At 33.5% G+C, this 17,948-nt stretch overlaps 1 protein-coding gene and 1 long non-coding RNA gene across 2 annotated transcripts in view; both read left to right on the forward strand.

The window, feature by feature from the left end:
* Window positions 1-17,948, forward strand: part of LOC148600992 (uncharacterized) — a 40,765-nt gene extending 22,817 nt beyond the window's left edge. Inside the window, exons 2-4 of the mRNA XM_088554234.1 lie at window positions 7,829-7,918; window positions 15,420-15,569; window positions 16,380-17,948. Of these exons, the coding sequence (XP_088410360.1) occupies window positions 7,829-7,918; window positions 15,420-15,569; window positions 16,380-16,615 (476 nt within the window). The 3' untranslated portion in view covers window positions 16,616-17,948. The remainder of the gene's footprint in view (window positions 1-7,828; window positions 7,919-15,419; window positions 15,570-16,379) is intronic.
* Window positions 11,368-14,986, forward strand: LOC148600993 (uncharacterized). The gene is made up of 2 exons (XR_015916963.1): window positions 11,368-12,413; window positions 14,721-14,986. It is a non-coding gene; the product is annotated as an uncharacterized LOC148600993 (long non-coding RNA).

The following is a 17,948-nucleotide window of genomic DNA, read 5'->3' on the forward strand; positions in this document are numbered from 1 at the left end:
TGAGTCATCCATTTTCGATTAAAACATCTTTGGCATACAGACCTTTTGTATGATATAAATATTACATAGGACCTAAAGAGGCAATGAAAACAAAAATGTCCTACCAATGCAATAAGAATCCATTCAATATCTATTTGATTTATAAAACACTGTGTATGAAGGTAACTAAGTTGCATTTTTTATATATAAAATCAGATAAGGGTGATTTATGAATAACAAGAATCCATCAAATTCTAGATAATTATTTACTGTACAGAAGCAAAATATTTGTTCACATGAATTGAATTGGATATTAAGCATGCTAAACAAATAAATTTGTGAGGAAGTTCAAATGAAATTCGAGGGAATCGAGCTTTCATTTGAAATTAACTTTAAATTTCACGGAAAAATCATATGAATTACGGGTATACTATTTTAGTATGCATAAAATCACCACCTATCTCTTCAGCTCTACGATATAAACTGTAAGTTAACTAAAATCAAAGTAAAAACGACAGACATGTATACATTTCCAACAGATGGTGTCAATTTCACAAAAAGTCACTTTACACTTACGACTTTTTGTGAAATTGACACCTGTACTTTTAATTCGGACAAATCTGTTTAAGATTGTCCTTAACATCCTTAGTATAACTACAAAAATAAATCAATATGGCAAAACTTTTGGTACAGCCGTTTGCTTATAGTAAAACTTAAGCTCGATTTCACGTCGTCTTACCTTACAGGCATAGCTCTTATTTTGTTTTATCTACACAAATGGACTTCTACTTTGCATTCCCGTTTGAACTCAGTGGTAAAAAAACTTGAAATTCGCATAAAATTGCGGAGTTTACACAATGCCAAGGTAATGTAGATACTTTTTTCGGCAAAAATTGAAAAAAATTCAATTTTCCGATATTCAAAAATACGCCTTTGAACTGAAAAAGGTCGATTTTTTATTGCAGAATTCATAGTATAAACACCCCACAGAATGATGAAAAAATGTTCTCGCCGGAAATCATAAACACTACCCGATACTTAAAGATATACTCATTTTTTTCAAGATCAGATTTGTTAATTAATTCTTTTCACAACTCAACTCGAGCTTGCCGAGACTACGCAGACTTCTGTATCGCGCTAGAATTCTGACCAAGAGTCTTCTGGAGCAGGGTTATATTGCTATCAACTTTCCTTTCGTCTGTGGCAACATCCCTTCAGCATCACGTATATGGAGTGTTCATATCACAACTCATACAAATGTACTTTATGCCAGAGCTTTCCGAGACAACGCAGACTTTTTGTATCGCGCTAGAATTCTAACAAGTAGGCTTCTGTAGCAGGGTTATGAACTCGAAATCGTTACGGTGTATCCATCTGCGTCATGAGAACTGATTTGTTCAACTCATACAAATGTACTTTATGCCAGAGCTTGCCGAGACAACGCAGACTTTTTGTATCGCGCTAGAATTCTAACAAGTATGCTTCTGTAGCAGGGTTATGAACTCGAAATCGTTACGGTGTATCCATCTGCGCCATGAAAACTGATTTATTCAATGTGTCATAGTTTTTCTTTCCTCTTTCGTCTTGATTTGACTTTTTATGAGCAACTCGGCGGGTGTTTTAAGAAAAGCAGAGGACGCTTACCCTACCGGTGCACATGGTCTATGCTCCCAGTTTTTAATGGAGTCCGGGTTGCTCATTTGCATTTGTTAATTTTTATGTATGATTTTAGTTAGCTTATGTTCTTTGTTGTGTATGTCGGTTTTCCATGTCTGGTCTTTGTCCCTGGATTACATGTTTTTGATTACCGCTATAACCTTGGTTCCCTTGATTACTCTTTGACTACCTATCTTTTTTGTCAAGAAAATTTGTTTTTCGATTCCGAATCATAAAAACTTGAGTTGTGATGTTTTGAAAAGAGGAATAAGACATTAATTTGTTAAAGATATTGAGAAAAAACCGTCTTGAAATGATTAAATACAAAATGTGTGCACAGTTTCTTTTGATTCCAATAGTAGAGTTGTATATCAATAAATATCAAATTACCTTATTGTAAGCCTAGAGTTCCAGGAAACTAATTAATTCGATCTTGTACATGTATGAGTTGGTTTTATACAATGTCATGCAGGCTCTTAGGTGCGGAATCGTTCCAGATTTCCATAAAATTTTCTGAAATATAGATTCGAGCCCGACACTAATAAAATAGAACAAGATACATGGTATGACTTTATCTAACAGATACAATGAGCCAGAAACCTATCAGAAATATATGAGTTCCTTTTATAATGGAAATTCTTAGAGCATACGACAATGACATATCTCTAGTCTCTAAAATAGTTATATTTCTTCCGTTGCAAGCGTTTCAAACAGGATCTATTTTTATTTTGTAACATACTTGGGGTACAACAATGCAATGCAATAGTTATCAAAATTTTCCATTTTGTGTTGTTACCAGTTTTCTTAAAGTTAAGTGTCATATTTAATCATACCTTTTACGAATACGGAGATTTCGTTGATAAGATTGCAGACTTTACTCTCCTGTGCTTTTTGCAAAATGAAATTGGATATGACTTGTCTGCATGTAGCTTATGATTGAACACCGGATTAGTTTCGAATGAAATAAGATAATGTTCTCTGTTATCCGAAATAGTGGCCATTCCTCTCTTAATGTGCAATTTAAAGTAATTTTACGTCAATTCATGTTCTGTGTCATCTGTCAAAAAGTAATGTGTTCAGCTGTTTAAAAACTGTGGAATACACAATGAACATCACTACATAAATTCTTTACTATTTCTCGTTCGGATGAATTACTTTCCTCAATAAGCACGATATTTTAATGATAATAGATAATTATCTTTGGAATTCCTATAGGGTAGCATCTGTTGGAAGTGAACAGTCTCTCTATCTAATGACTCATGAAAACGATGTTTACAACCGCTTTGAAAATAAAATGTTCATCGCCAGTTGTAGGACAAAAGGCCATTAGGTATAGTCTAGTCGTTCAATACATAATTTTTTTATTGTTTACCTGCTTTTGCCAGTTAGCACCATGTTTTTCGAATTGCGAATATGATTGTCAATGGCGGACGAAGCTACTTATAATCAAATAACTTTTGACTGAAAATAATGTATCACTTTGTTGTTATATTGTTAGAGTCTCGACTGACGGGAATACATGTATCAGACTTTCTGTTATGTAATCTGTGCGTCTGCGTAATAAGTTCAAACAATTACTTCCTAAAGGCATACGTCATTTCCGAAATACGTCACTTCCGACAGAACGATTTTTAGCCCTTTATGTTTCAGAGCATCTACAAATGTAGGACGTCGCTGATCGTCTTAATCTTAAATTTCTATTCATATTACAGTTGAAGATTCAGCGCCGTATGTGGGAACGAACTTAGAAGTAACGTTTTCTAAGTGATTGTATTAGATAAATATAAAATTCAAATAAAAATTGACGCTGTCTCCTCCAAAATGAAAGTTACTGCACATTACACTGATAATTGTACAGACAAGGTGTTGACAAGTGAGTAATCGAGTAATCGATGCCATGGGTATCATTGCCACTGCTTCTCTTTCTTGTCGTAATTTTAATATAATTGGACATCTACATCACCAATACTTTGAATTGTTTAATCCAGGAGCGGTCTGGCATTTATCTATAAGCAAAATATACTCTAGGCTGGTTACTCACGGCTCTCACTATGTGATATTTACATTAATGAACTTTCTTCAAAGAGTTATGCCTCCTGAGAGAAGCATCAATTTTACATATGCAATGTCAAATGCAAAAATAAGTATAAACGTCATTGTTAAATTTATGTGGCATTTTTACTAAGAAGCCTTTGTAAAAATATTAGATCTATAAGTATACAATATCGCTTTCATGTATAACTATAGTGTCGCACATCAATACGCACATAAACGGTTTATAGACTAGTACATGGATGGAACAGCGTACCTGCTAACCTACGTAATTTGCAGAAGGCACCGTACCTGCTTCACGTACTTTTGGATCTAGGTTACATGTAACTGTCAGTGTCTCAAACTGACAACTTGATAAACCCCATTTGTTGCAGTTCGTTAGGGTTGTTTTGTTGTTTAAATTCGGTGCTAATTTAAAAGCAATTACACGTGATGGAAACTACATTTTTTGACTTGACTTTTTATGAGCAACTCGGCGGGTGTTTCTAAAAAAGCAGAGGACGCTTACCCTACCGGTGCACCTGGTCCATGCTCCCAGTTTTTAGTGAAGTCCGAGTTGCTCATTTATTTTTGTTACTTTGTATGTATGATTTTAGTTACTTTATGATCTTTGTTGTGAATGTCTGTTTTCCATGTCTGGTCTTTGTCCCTGGATTACATTCTTTTGATTACCGCTATAACCTTGGTTCCCTTGATTACTCTTTCAACACAATTTTTAACAGGTTATATATACAAACCGGGTTATGGCTTTAGTTTATGGTTTGTAAGTCATATAAACTATCGTTTATCAGGTAACTTCCGTACAACCTGTTCAAAAATACTTATATGTTACCAAATAATTCGGAAGGCCTGTTTGTAGCGGTAGTAAGAGAGGAGATGCAAAAATACTAATATGAATAATCCAAATTACTGTATGCTGTACACGCATTTGAGAGTTGACCTCTTGTCAGCAGCATTAGAATGAAATATATAGGAAGAAAAAAATATGTTGTACATTGTACATTATATTCAAAAAATTTCTTGAACCCAAAGCCAAAGACATTAGTCGAATTAGACTGACAAATCCAGCACGGATGGCATACGATGTAATTTATTCATATTTATAAAACAATGAAGAGCGCAGCTAGTTGAACTATTGACTATGTTAGAGATGGTATTTGATAATAAATGTTAGTGACATTGTTCAGCCCGTGGTTAATTGTGTCCGTTGGTTAGTGACGTAGTTCACCCCGTGGTTAGTTGTGACCGTTGGTTAGTGACATGGTTCAGCCCGTGTTAGTTGTGTCCGTTGGTTAGTGACATGGTTCAGCCCGTGTTAGTTGTGTCCGTTGGTTAGTGACATTGTTCAGTCCGTCTTAGTTGTGTCCGTTGGTTAGTGACATGGTTCAGCCCGTGTTAGTTGTGTCCGTTGGTTAGTGACATGGTTCAGCCCGTGTTAGTTGTGTCCGTTGGTTAGTGGCATGGTTCAGCCCGTGATTAGTTGTGTTGGTTGGTTACTGGCATGGTTCAGCCCGTGTTGTGTCCGTTGGTTATAGTTTATGTTCAAGTTAGCGTGACGATCTGTATCCAATCAGTATACCTGGTCATGAAGCAAAATATCTTTATTTTACACATCGTAAAAGGCTTTTAATTATAATACTTTAAAATCATTGATTGTGAACGTGAAATGTAACTTAAAGAAAAAACTAAGTTTCTGATTCTGATGAAAAATATCAATGTTGCGAATAGCTCAAACCCTTTTTGGTGTATATAATCATGATAAAACAGATATTCAGCCTAATATTTAATGTGCATACGACATGTGAGATTTTAATTGCTGCTTTGTTTAATTTTCGTAATTACACCTGATTTCCCAGTTTCACACTTTTGTAATATTGATTTTTATTAAGAACCAACTTGTCTGCGAACGCGTCCGGGGAATAACGAGTTAGCTGAGAGGTAATTTCCTGGCTGTTGTGTGCTAATAACTTTTTATGGTCGTATTGTGACTTCAACTGTGTAGAACTTGATATAATGCACTCACAAAATACAATCAACTTCCGGTTGATCGTCGTAGTCATTTCATTCTGATTATTCTCTATACACTTCATGAGCAGAGACTGTCGCAGTATGAGCTTATTACAGAACGGATAGAACTTCCGTTTTCTAATTAATCCGTGAACACTAGAATTTGTTTTATTATCTTCCTGAAGATGTTCTGGGCTTCTTGAGACTGTCTGAAGAGTTTGGTCAAGATATTACAAAAGCGGTATCATCTATGGAGTTCACTCGTTTTAAGAAAATGGGACATAACATAGTTGAAATAGCACAATCATAAGAAAGGGACCCAGTACAGACCCCCCAAAAGAAAAATAGGAACTGATATGGCGAAACGCAACAAATGCACCGGAGTAAAACCTAAACACAAAATAGTAAAGACGCCAATCTACCGATTTTGCAAAAGAAGGTCCCATGCTTTGTTTTCTCATTTTTTGCCCAAATTTTGTACCAAAATAACAAAATTTTCCAAAAAAGGCGAATTTCATTCCGAACGCCCATGATCCACCACTGCTCACATGCACACATTTTCTGATTTCGTCTATGAAGCAATAGTTCAATAGAAGAAACGTTTATGCGTCAGGCAGGTTCTTAATGAAATCGTGAACTTGAAGGTGTTTAAAATGTACATGTAAGTTTGAAATATACGCTAGGTAATTGCAATGCATGGCGGACCTAGGGGAGTGGTCAAAGGATCGGAAACCGCCATTGTAGAATTTTCACTATCAAATCAAAAGATCACACTGAAAAAAACATAGTTTTAAAGTTATATTTACTGTACTTAAATTTTACAGTTTGACGTTCGGCCGACTAAATTATAAGCCGGGGGATCTTTTTGAAAAAAAATAAATGTTCCAAATTCTGGGGACTTTTTTCACTCTTTCATTAAAAAAAAATAATAATAGCTTTTCGGTTGTTTTCTAGATGCATTGAATATTTTTAGGCAAAAGGACCAAATTAAGAAAAATGTTGTACCACTTATTACCTGATTCTCACACAGAACAGTTTTTAATACTGTTAAAGACAAGAGTTAGAATATCAATAGTTCTGATAAAATAGATATTGGCAATACTTTTGAAACCCGAAGTTTTGTGTTTAATATTTTTCTTTGATCTCGGTAATCTGGATAACACCCTAATTTCCATAGCCATAAAGAATAAGAGGTTTGATGGTGTGATCTAAAATATGAAATATGGTTTTGGTAGATATATTTATGTGCTTTACGCGTAGTAATTTTCAGTTACGTAGTTTATATTGTCTACATTGGGAAAGAACCGGTTTGAATTTCGCGGGTAGTAAAAAGGAGATGATCACGCATTTTTTTTCAGTTATCGAGTTTGGGCGGTGACCACGTACATACATAGTGTAGACATATTTACAGTATTATGAATTATGTAATATAGAGGTCAATTTCATTCTTATTAATCATGATATTTGTTTATTTTTAGATAAACTGTAATGCCAGTGTATTTATTCGGCAGGACTCTAGCTATTTTTTCTTTATTGGACGTTTGTGGATATATTCCGATGTTTCAGTGATGTAGTTATGGACATTAATTCTATTTCAATATGTTTTGTTTATGTAATTAAATATTAAATCGACATGGTCACCGTGCCTGACAAAATCAGAAATGTGTTTTATTATTTTATTAAAAAGCGATAGAGACGTAGTTTGGGTTTGAATAGTAGTTTGCAGAAAATTAGCAGAGTTAAGCACATAAATAATGTATGTTCGGTTGAACAAGTGAATTTAGAACAGAAGTCAATTTATTATGCATGTATCCGTATCATATATATGGAAAGAGAGATAACTCTTGTTTTTCTCTACGTCTTAATCTATCATGCATACAAATAGCATATATCGATAAAACTTTATTGATAACGCCCAACCACATAATATGTGTAACATGAGGTCAATGATATACAATTCATGTTCAGAAATTATTGACTGATTCAGTACATTTTATACATGTACATGTATGTACCCAGTTGTGTTTTAGAATATGACCAAAATGTCCCTGCAGTTTGTTCTGATTTGTAATAAATGTGCATATCTAAAATTGTCATATCAATAAAGATGTATTCTTTTCCCTTCTAATTCCAGTTGACATGTATGACGGTTTGTGGTACAATTGTGTGGACAATAGGACTATTGCTTTTTCACACTACTTTGAATGCCTTAAAAATACCAGAGGTAAGTTTCCTCTTCTTCTTTTCTTTCAATACTGTGCAGTGCTCCTCAAGAGCATACTCAAACAACTTGTTAAAATCGATTATCAGTAATAATTTGTCTTTATTCAGATGCCATGGTTACCAATATCGCAGCCAGAAAAAGCAATACATGTAATCAAAATAAATTTTGACCTTATTTCCTTACAAAGATCCATTTTATCCGATATGAACGACCCATCTAAAAGTATAATAAAATTCTTTTGATAATGGATATGTACAGTTCTACTATATTATGGGTCATTTGAATTCCGATTCTTATTACATACATATACATGTATACAACGTTGCACTATGTTCAATGTGTCATTGTCTACTACCAATGCCCGATTCCATATTGTCCTTTGCCTAATTCCAAATTACCCAATATCTAATTCCCCCATTATGAACACCCCATTCCCCGTTGCCCTATTCACCATATGTCGTCTCCTAATTCCAAGTGCTCCATACACCCAATGTCCAGTTCCCATTCAATAGAAAGTTTGTCTCATTCATTTACTGTACTTACTCATTTACTGTACTTGTTCGCTTCCTGTTCTGTGTCTATTTTCATACATTTAATTTCAGAAGTAATACGCGTTCTGATTGGAAGCATGAAAAATTCAAAGTCCAAATTTTGAAATTTGAATATGGCGTCATCAACTTACTCACTGAATTGACTCATAAAGAATTATTGTTACAGTTATTTTTTGCCCGTGGGTGAACACTTGAAAATACACATATTATTTAGCCAAACTTTTGCAAAAAAAAAATCCAGAAAAATTGGAGAGAAAACAATGAAAATGGTTCCAACTTCGAAACCTATGGATGATGTAGTCTGTATTCAACCACGGTTTGAAATGAGATCAAAGCGTGACAACTCTTATTTACTCCGCTTTAAAATAAAATTATTTACATGAAATTGTAACGTACAAATTGGTACTAAAATTCTTATCATAGTAGAATGTTTAAGATAATTTTCAAGAATAAGATATAAAGGAAACTTAAATTTATACATTAATTAAAACAAATCTGTCAAAATTTTTTGTCACTAATTTCGTAGGAAAAACTGCCGTTAACCTGAAGAATTGCACATGCACAAATTGTTAATTTTTTGGTTGTGTCGCGCACCTTTCAACTTGCTGTCATTTAACCTCTTTGATATATTAAAAAGAAAAGGAAAAAAAATCACGGATATGATGAAATGTAACGAATGCAACAGCGTATAACCTAAACACAAAATAGAATTAAGTACCTTTCTGTGTAAGAATTAGGCAATTGGTGACATTATTTTCCTTGATGTGGTGTTTTTTTAACATCTGTAATATAGAGATTGTATGGATTTGCCCGCCATTTTCCATACTCTCACATATCAACTAAGTCTTCTTAATAATTTCTGGAGGTTATGACTTATAAATACATGTACTTGGATAATGCAATGAAATATCTGCACTTTTTCTTCATGTGCCACACTTTATACACATTTTGCCTTATTCTTAGATGGAGGAGTAATTATACTTCAAGAGAGCTTCAACAAGTGTAAATACCCCCTTTAGTAAGCTCGGAAAGGCTCCGACAAGATCTTTGGTAACAGAACTATGACTGTCAAATGCATCAAAATCAAATTAGCCATACACGTGTATAAGCGGCACAGAGCATAATTTTTATCCTAAAATTGTTTTTGTTCTTAAGGAATGCTAAATGTCTGATTTCAGAAAGAACACAGATTTTTCTGCATTGTTAGTGGATAACTCAGAATATCTTTACTTTATGTTCATATTTAAAATCAATTGAACTATAATCAAAGCGTTATTTCCCTTTATTTTAAAGATTCTAGTGCTTCCTATAAATTATTATGACTGTGAACATATTAATTTTCGAGGACTCTGTCAAGTGAACATATTGGTGGATTTCAATTAAAAAAAAATATTAGCGTTATATAGTGGTAAAATCAATTTAGTGAAAATTTGAACACCGCGAAAATAATTAAGTTTACCGTATTCCATTTGTGAAATTTCAATCCATTCCAAACCAACATTTATTTCTTAGAAAACATGAGGTTGTGATCTCTTTAATAGACGGAATGTTTTGAAAACTTAATTTGTTATGCGCAACCCACTGCCTGCGTTTTCCATAGACACCTTTTTAAAGCTTTGTTGCTCTTTCAGTATTTCATCAATGGTATTGTGTATAAAAATGGTACATGTGTTATTGTGTATCGGGGATTTTACGGCCTACGAAATGCCACTTCGCCGGGAAGTTTATCCATTTAGTTCTAAATTAAAACTACCCCTATTGAAACCAATTAGTTACTAGCTTTTAGTTAATATATGCCTGCATACATTGACAATGTAATTTCAGACAAATAATTTCGAGCTTTCAACTTATGGTGATAAGTTTCAATCGTACAGTGAAACCTGTCTAAACCGAACCCACTTTTTGGCATCAAAGTTGGTTTGGGTAAGACAGTTGTTCGGTTCACCAAGTCTCAAAACACGTGTACATTTAAACTTACAAAAAGAAAATGTTAAAGGTGTTAGTTTAAACGGGTTTTCGGATTATTCAACGTTCGATTTTAAAAAGGTTTCACAGTAATTTATCTCTCTATTAAAGGAAGCGCGTTTTCAACATTCAATACTAATTCTTCCTTTTTTTTGTATTCCTTTTGACAGAGTTATCTGCTCCTGAAATACTCAATTTCATTAAAAACAATGAAATGATAATAATGTTACCATTTTGATATGAAAATCTTGCCTTTATCCCTCATTTCTTCAATAGTACGCATGTTTATATTTTACTGCCGAATTTGCGATTAATTTCTAAACTTGGGAAAGGTAGAGTCGGTTTAAAGAAAAAAAAAAGATTACGCTAAATTACATTACCGCTTGGTAGCTTATAGCTAACTTGGGGTAACGTGTATAAACAAAACTGCAAATGAAAGAAATCTGAATACAATTCTTTCTTTAATATTGACAATAAAACCATCACAATATAGAAACTTGAATGATTCGTGAAAATACATGTACACTTGTATATTACAGCGATATTTACATGTATAGCAGACCATGCGTAAAAAATCCCTAGCTTCTCCTTTTATAATTCAAAATAGGACTAAACATGTACACATGCACTTGTACATGTACGTGTATCTGTAACGTATTGGAGCTCATAATGCAAATGCCAGGTAGTTTCTTTGTGTAACGTCTTGTTTTTACTTATCTTCAGTTTTATATGTTTTTTTTTTCGTTTTGTTTTAAATTCGCTACATGTTGTGTATGTAGATCGTCTTTTTTTTGCTATCACGTTCTGGTCGTGTATTTGAATATTGTCTACTTTGAATTGTCCCATTGTTCACGCTTTGGTATTTTTGCTGAAGCATGTATTTACAAATCACAAGAAGTTTTAACGTATTCCAATCACGTGGCCTCGGAGGACGTATGATTGATTACAAGAATTATATTATTATGAACAATGAAGAACAGACAATATAACAAATCAGAGATATAACCCTCTTGTTGAAAAAATATACGTAAGTATTGGTCATTCCAGAAACACCGAAAGAATATCGAAAACATGTCATCTAATTAATTGGTACAATTTTAGACAATCACTCTCTCGCGCGTTCGTGCATACGTGTGTTTGTGCGGTCGTGCTTTCAGTCCGTTCTATACTTTTGTAGACAGAACCATTTAAGGCAGAACACGAATACATACTTATTCAATAGATAATATGTTATTTCCTCATATTTTCTGAAATCCAGTGGTTTTCACTAAATAACAACGAACTATACATATCCATTACCGTCAATAGAAACGCTATAACCCATTAAACATGCTTGCATGCCGTAGCAACATCATTAGTAAAACCTGTTTCAATGTATTTGTAAATGTATCGTTGTAAAACCGATGGATATAAAGGTTTACTGCCATGCTGATCCTAGCTTAGAATTACTGTTGCATAGCAACAAGGAGATGCGACATTAGAATATTCGTTAGCATAATTAATCACTTCGTAGGAGAACGCATTCTAATTTCAATGTCAACAGAAGGAATAAATTATTAAAAACCGAGCGACATTTTCCGATAACGGAAACATACACAGTGTAGTTCGTGACTGGTTTCCTTTTGTTATATTCACAATTCGTTCTATCTCTCTACTACGCTCCACTGATTGATTTAACCTTTCCTATACAAGAAGCTCATATTGAAAGTTTAAATTTCAACACAACCTGTGTGCTATTTTGACTAGGAATTATAAACACCCCGGCTTAAATATACCTACCGAATACATTGCAATGAAAAATTTTCTGAAGTTCAAAACTGGAGAAAAAAGCAGCGAGTTTCGGAAGTTTGGCGAAGAATATTACCTCAGGGAGGCTAAATTATGGAGACCGTTTAGGATTGGAGGAATAGTGTCCATTGGACTTTCACTGCCATTTGCCATTGGGTCAATCTTCAACGACTACTGGACGTATGGAGAAGGTAACTATCAATCTATTTTTAACACAAACAAAATACAAATGTAATTTTGAAACGAAACGTACGTTACTATATTAATTTCACAATGCAATGCACTACTTTTTACCATTTAAAATTGTTTAGCAATGAATTCACAAAGTTAGATGTGTATGTAGAGACATTTAAATTTTCCAAACAGGTCTAACACCACATATGAATGAGCAGTGTAGGATACTATTTACTATTTAGATTGTATAATGCAGAAAGAAGACAACCATCCATTGATAGGGGTTTTTTTTATACATAATGCATATATAGCTTTTTACTTTTAAGCAACTCACTTTTGCAGCCACTGCATACAAGTACATGTATATGTTAAGTTTAAATAAAAAAAAATAACTAGATTCCATATGTCTCCGATTTAGCTGCACTTTCAGGTTCATCACAACCCAAATGGTTTAGGTAATATACATGTGCTGTAAATTTGAATTTCCATCCTACATTTTATGATATTAAAAATGATTTCGTCAATTGTATATACATTTGTATATGCCTTACGTCTATTTTATATACATATGTGCATGTATGACATGTACGTCTATTTGTACATGTACAAAAGACTTAAATTTCACTTAAGGTTATAAGGTTCACTATATTCTTAGTCAATACTTACACGGAAAGTCATAGCTACATGTATTATAGATAAAATGCTACATGTACTCTTTTTTCCATTCCCTAACCCTACAGCAATAGCAAGTACACGTACAGTGTACATGTACTTGATATCATTCGTAGGCAAGTGTACTTTTAATCCTGAGAATATGAATGAGCTTTGAACCAAAATTTGACACTTTTCCTGGGCATTTGAGTGCATAACCGGTTGCAGTGGGGTTACATTCGTAATGCGTAATTTCACTAGATTTTGTATATAAGATTCTTTGTGAAATGTGTGGCTTGATCTTCGTCATTTTGATGGTCCTGCTCGAGTCCAATGACACCCCCCTTTCTGCTTACACTACAATATGACTACAGTAACTTTTTCTACCGTTTTTTCAAGGTTAACTGATTTTAAGTTTTACTGTCCCTATTCGAAATCTTGAATTTTTAAATAAAGCAACAATTCATTACTTTGTAAACAGAAGCAACACGTTGGAACTAAAGCAATCTCGGCTATAATTTGTATCAGTGCAGCGATCGATATATCGACAATTTTAACAGTCAGACAGCTAGTTATTAAGTGATCGATACAATGTCTTGAAACACTAAACAGAGGGAATGTGCTAAATCTAATATAAAGAGATTGTCTTGGAAACAGTTGAATGTTAATGGCGATTTATGCAGTTGTTGTTGCCCTTTAAGGATTACAAGCGTGCATAATTGTGTATATGTTGTAGAAAATGCCGATCTGTTTCTCTTCGATTTTTTTGTAAGTTATATAAAATGTATGAGGTTTGTGCATATAAGAATCCTTGTCTTGAAATAAACAACTTAAGGCTTTCTTTCATCTCATTTGAATACAAATATGTGGATGTAAAAGATATGGACATTGTTCACTAGTTTACGCCAGTCTCAACACGTTCATCCGCCATGATGTTTAAACGTTCATCCGCCATGATGTTTAATTTCTGGTTTAACTTGCTGCATTTTAAATTGGCCGATTATTGTAATGCTTTGTCAAGTTATAATTACCTTAACTATAGGGTTATTATTATTATATACTAGTAGTAATTGAGAGTTTGTATAGGCGGCAGTGTTTGTTAATAGCCAAAAACTAATCATAACGGCATTCAAGTACAAATATGGTTATGCTACAAGACGTACATAGAAGACTTGAAATGATGAATACATTATCAAAAACATTTCTTGCAATTTTGTTCACTTTAAATTAGAACTGAAATCAGCAATTATAAAAACTCATGCAGCTTATCCCACTCACGAGAACTTTATTTCTGTCATCTCGTTACGATCTACGTTCGAGGTGATCGTCATCTCATCTTTAACAACTATTTGTAGTTTTAATTTTGCAATGAAAAGTTTAAAACTTTTTTTTTATAGAGAATGTTAATTTTGTCAAAAATTGTCTAGAAGTGGAACAAACCTTCTGAACAGTAGTATTTGTCAGGTACATGTAGTTTTCAAACAATTTATGGCATGTTGTTTATGGGATTCGAATATTTAGAGATGTCAGTCGTGGATTTGACGCCTCCACAGGATGGAACTGTGTATCAATGAGTTTAAGTGATTAAGTTGTCGGTTGTTGCTACAATTATCTTAAAGAAAATTAATAATTCGTCATTAAATCGTTTCTTGCTTTCTTTTTATATTTTTCAGAGTTTAATGCTGGAATGTGGGAAAGTTGCTATCAACCATTTAATGCCACTGTTCGGATGTGTCCGGAAATGCGACCTCGTAAGATTCATATCCTTTCAAAGTGACTGTTTAAGCTGTTCATAGCACGGAAGAGGAGCGGGCTGTCCACGACATATCGACGTTATTCTTGGGAGGATTCAAAGAAAATGATGATGTTGCCGAGCGAGAGCTCTGTTTGATTTATCTCTTTCGTCTTCCTAGAATAAAATGTTGATTATTTACACGTTTCTTGTTGTTTGGCGTTTAAATTTACATGTACAACTTTTTTTGCATAGGAATATTTACCTCAGTATGTTCATGTATATGCACTTGCGGATGTAATATTATCAAGACAAACTGACACAAACTTTGTCTGTACTTTTTATTCCTTCTCTAGGTTCAAAAACATGTAGCATGCATTTTGCACATGTAGCAAGGTTCTGCTATCAAAACAATAGCTTGTAACTTTACGATAGCTACTTAAATATTTATAAAACAAATCGATATATTTGCAAATGAACACTTTAGATTTGATCTGTTCTAATACCTACAATGTACGTTCATTTATATATTAGTAATTTTATTTTGATCTTTCTTGTCTTGTTAGGAAACACTGGACCTAATTTCAAAGAAAAAGATTCAAATTAGCATGCTATTATAATTATCCCCTTTTTGTTTCAGACTGGCAGAATGCTGTGATAGGACTGATGATATTTGCCGCCGGTATAGGTTTTCTGGCCGCCATCTTGGCTGTTTTAGGCGTTTGTACTTCGCCATTACCAAAGAAAATTTACTACTTCCATTCAGCTGGGGAAATATTTCTTGTCTGCGGTGAGTTTTTGCAGTAGCTGTTATCGAATTTCTACCATATACTGTATGATACATTTTATACTGTAGGATGCATTTTATATTATAGGATGCATTTTATACTGTAAGGTACATTTTATTAGATATGACAAGAGAAGCATTCCAGACAAGACAGCCGATTTAAAACATTGCAACATATATATAACCAAAATGACAATTTTTATGAATCCGAACTTTAATTTTAATTTAATTTCTAATTTTCTAGTCAAAGTTTTTAGTATATTCCGGTTTGCTCATTTACTTTTGTTCCTTTGTAGGTGTCATTTCGGCTATTTAATGTTCTTTGTTGTGTATGTCTGTTTTTCCAGTCTAGTCTTTGTCCTTGGATAACATTCTTTTGATTTCCGCTCGAATCTCGGTTACTCTTTCTTAACAACTGAAAAGTAGAAAACAAATCAATTTAGTGAAGGAAAAAAATGTACGTCTGGAGTTATTTTCATTCTATTCTACAATGCACTGTATATATGTAGTGTTTACCAATCAATAAATTGGCAGTACAAGTTCTGTATTAAAAAAGTCAGTAAAATTTGAGAACGGCTGTCAAATCAAAACAGTTTGTAATTACAATAGTTTAAGATCGATATTAATTCACAATATAGTCTTCATTACTTAAATGTAATTCTGCCTTTTCCAATTTGTTGAAACTCGAATGAAGGCATGTTCCGACTATTCATGTAATGCGAATAACAATGTTCATTTTGAAATTACATGTACAACATCGAGTACACATGTTCCTAGCATGATCAATAAGACAGTTTCGTCTGTTTATTTCAGCAATGGCGACTGGTGCTGCATTAGTTATATACCCGACCGGTATTGAAAGAGACAGTAGTATTCCGAGTCATTACTATGGTTCCGGTTATGGTTTGGGTTGGGGTAGTGCCTTCTTTTTCCTGTGTGCAGCTCTTTGTATGAGTTTAGACGATTTAGTCAGAGAATCTGCGAAGGCAAAATGTTGTAGACTCTGCTTTAAAAGAGGACAAGCAGATGGAGAATCTCAACACGTTTGATGATCAACATAGCGGTTGAAGTCGCGAGATATTATTACCAGCGTGATGATGACGTCACTATCAAAGCATGGTACCCAAACGCTCCAAATCGACACACACGTGTTTGCCAAATATATAAAGTTAACAAGTAACAAACAACAAGCTTGTGCTATTGATGCTTAAAGTTATGATCTGATCGCTCCTATAAAAAACTACATATTCAAGTGCAAGCGATCTTTGTTACAACGCTTAAATCAAAAAAGTCTATTTGTGTGTACTTAAAGGGAATGAACTGAAATTTCGTTTTTTTTTTAAAATTTATTTTGGTAATGATATTGTACGTGTATGCAATAGTTGTGCACATGCAATATGTTTAGGTGTGTATTTTTGCCTTTTATATATTTAAGTCATGTACATATACCCTAGCTGGTGTATGAACGGACCTGTATGCCACTTCATATTTGGGCGGGATTAAGCAAGTACAATACATTGAAAACAATGCATTCAAAGCCCATATTTCATATTTGTCCAACACAGTCTAGGCTAAATCACCCAAACGGTTTGACTTATGAATCCGATACAATGTGATGTATGTAGAATATTTTGAATTTAACATTCTTGAACTTTATACAAAGCAAACTAAGTAGTAAAAACTTGTTTGGTAAAGTTCGTTTTAAAATTTATCTTATACAGCATGCTTTGTAGATACACTTGTAGCAGAAAATTTTGCCGAATTTCGGTTAAACTTGCATTATAAAGTAGTGTTTTTTTACTCATGTTTTGAACGAACACACTAGCTTTTAACTTCAAAATGTATAATGCATGTTCTTGTATATTTTTTTTTCTGTCTCTAGACTGTATACCTTTTGTACTTTAACATGTTACCATATGCGGATGAGGGGCCAGCAAAACTTTGAACATTTCATGAGTGCGCCCTTGCTCTCGTTCACATCCCCGAATTTGCCGTGATATATGTAATGAGAGTACATTGTTACACATTTATTGTCAAGTATAATTATGTTAATTTTGAAAAGATTACCTCTTTCTTTGTTAAAGTTATGTTGATAAAAATGGCAAGGATTTTCCCTAAATTGTCGAAATAGCCGACAGTTTGCAGTACTACATGTACTTCAACGATTACTTTATAGCTAAATTTAACTCGTTAGGGTGTCGAGTCTTTTTTTCCATGATTTAAAAAATTTCAAACGTTTCATTTTATTCTATGTTTTATTCATGATATTTATTAAATCGATTTATTTTTATATTTTTGAAACGATCAAATTCGGTGAATAAGATTTTGAAATGTGTTGCTGTAAAGTCTTCGTATATATCAATGGTCCGTTTCACAAAAATA

This window comes from Perna viridis, chromosome 12, assembly GCF_037379345.1.
Source record: "Perna viridis isolate PV_CMFRI_1.1 ecotype Kerala chromosome 12, ASM3737934v1, whole genome shotgun sequence".
Lineage (NCBI taxonomy): Eukaryota > Metazoa > Mollusca > Bivalvia > Mytilida > Mytilidae > Perna > Perna viridis.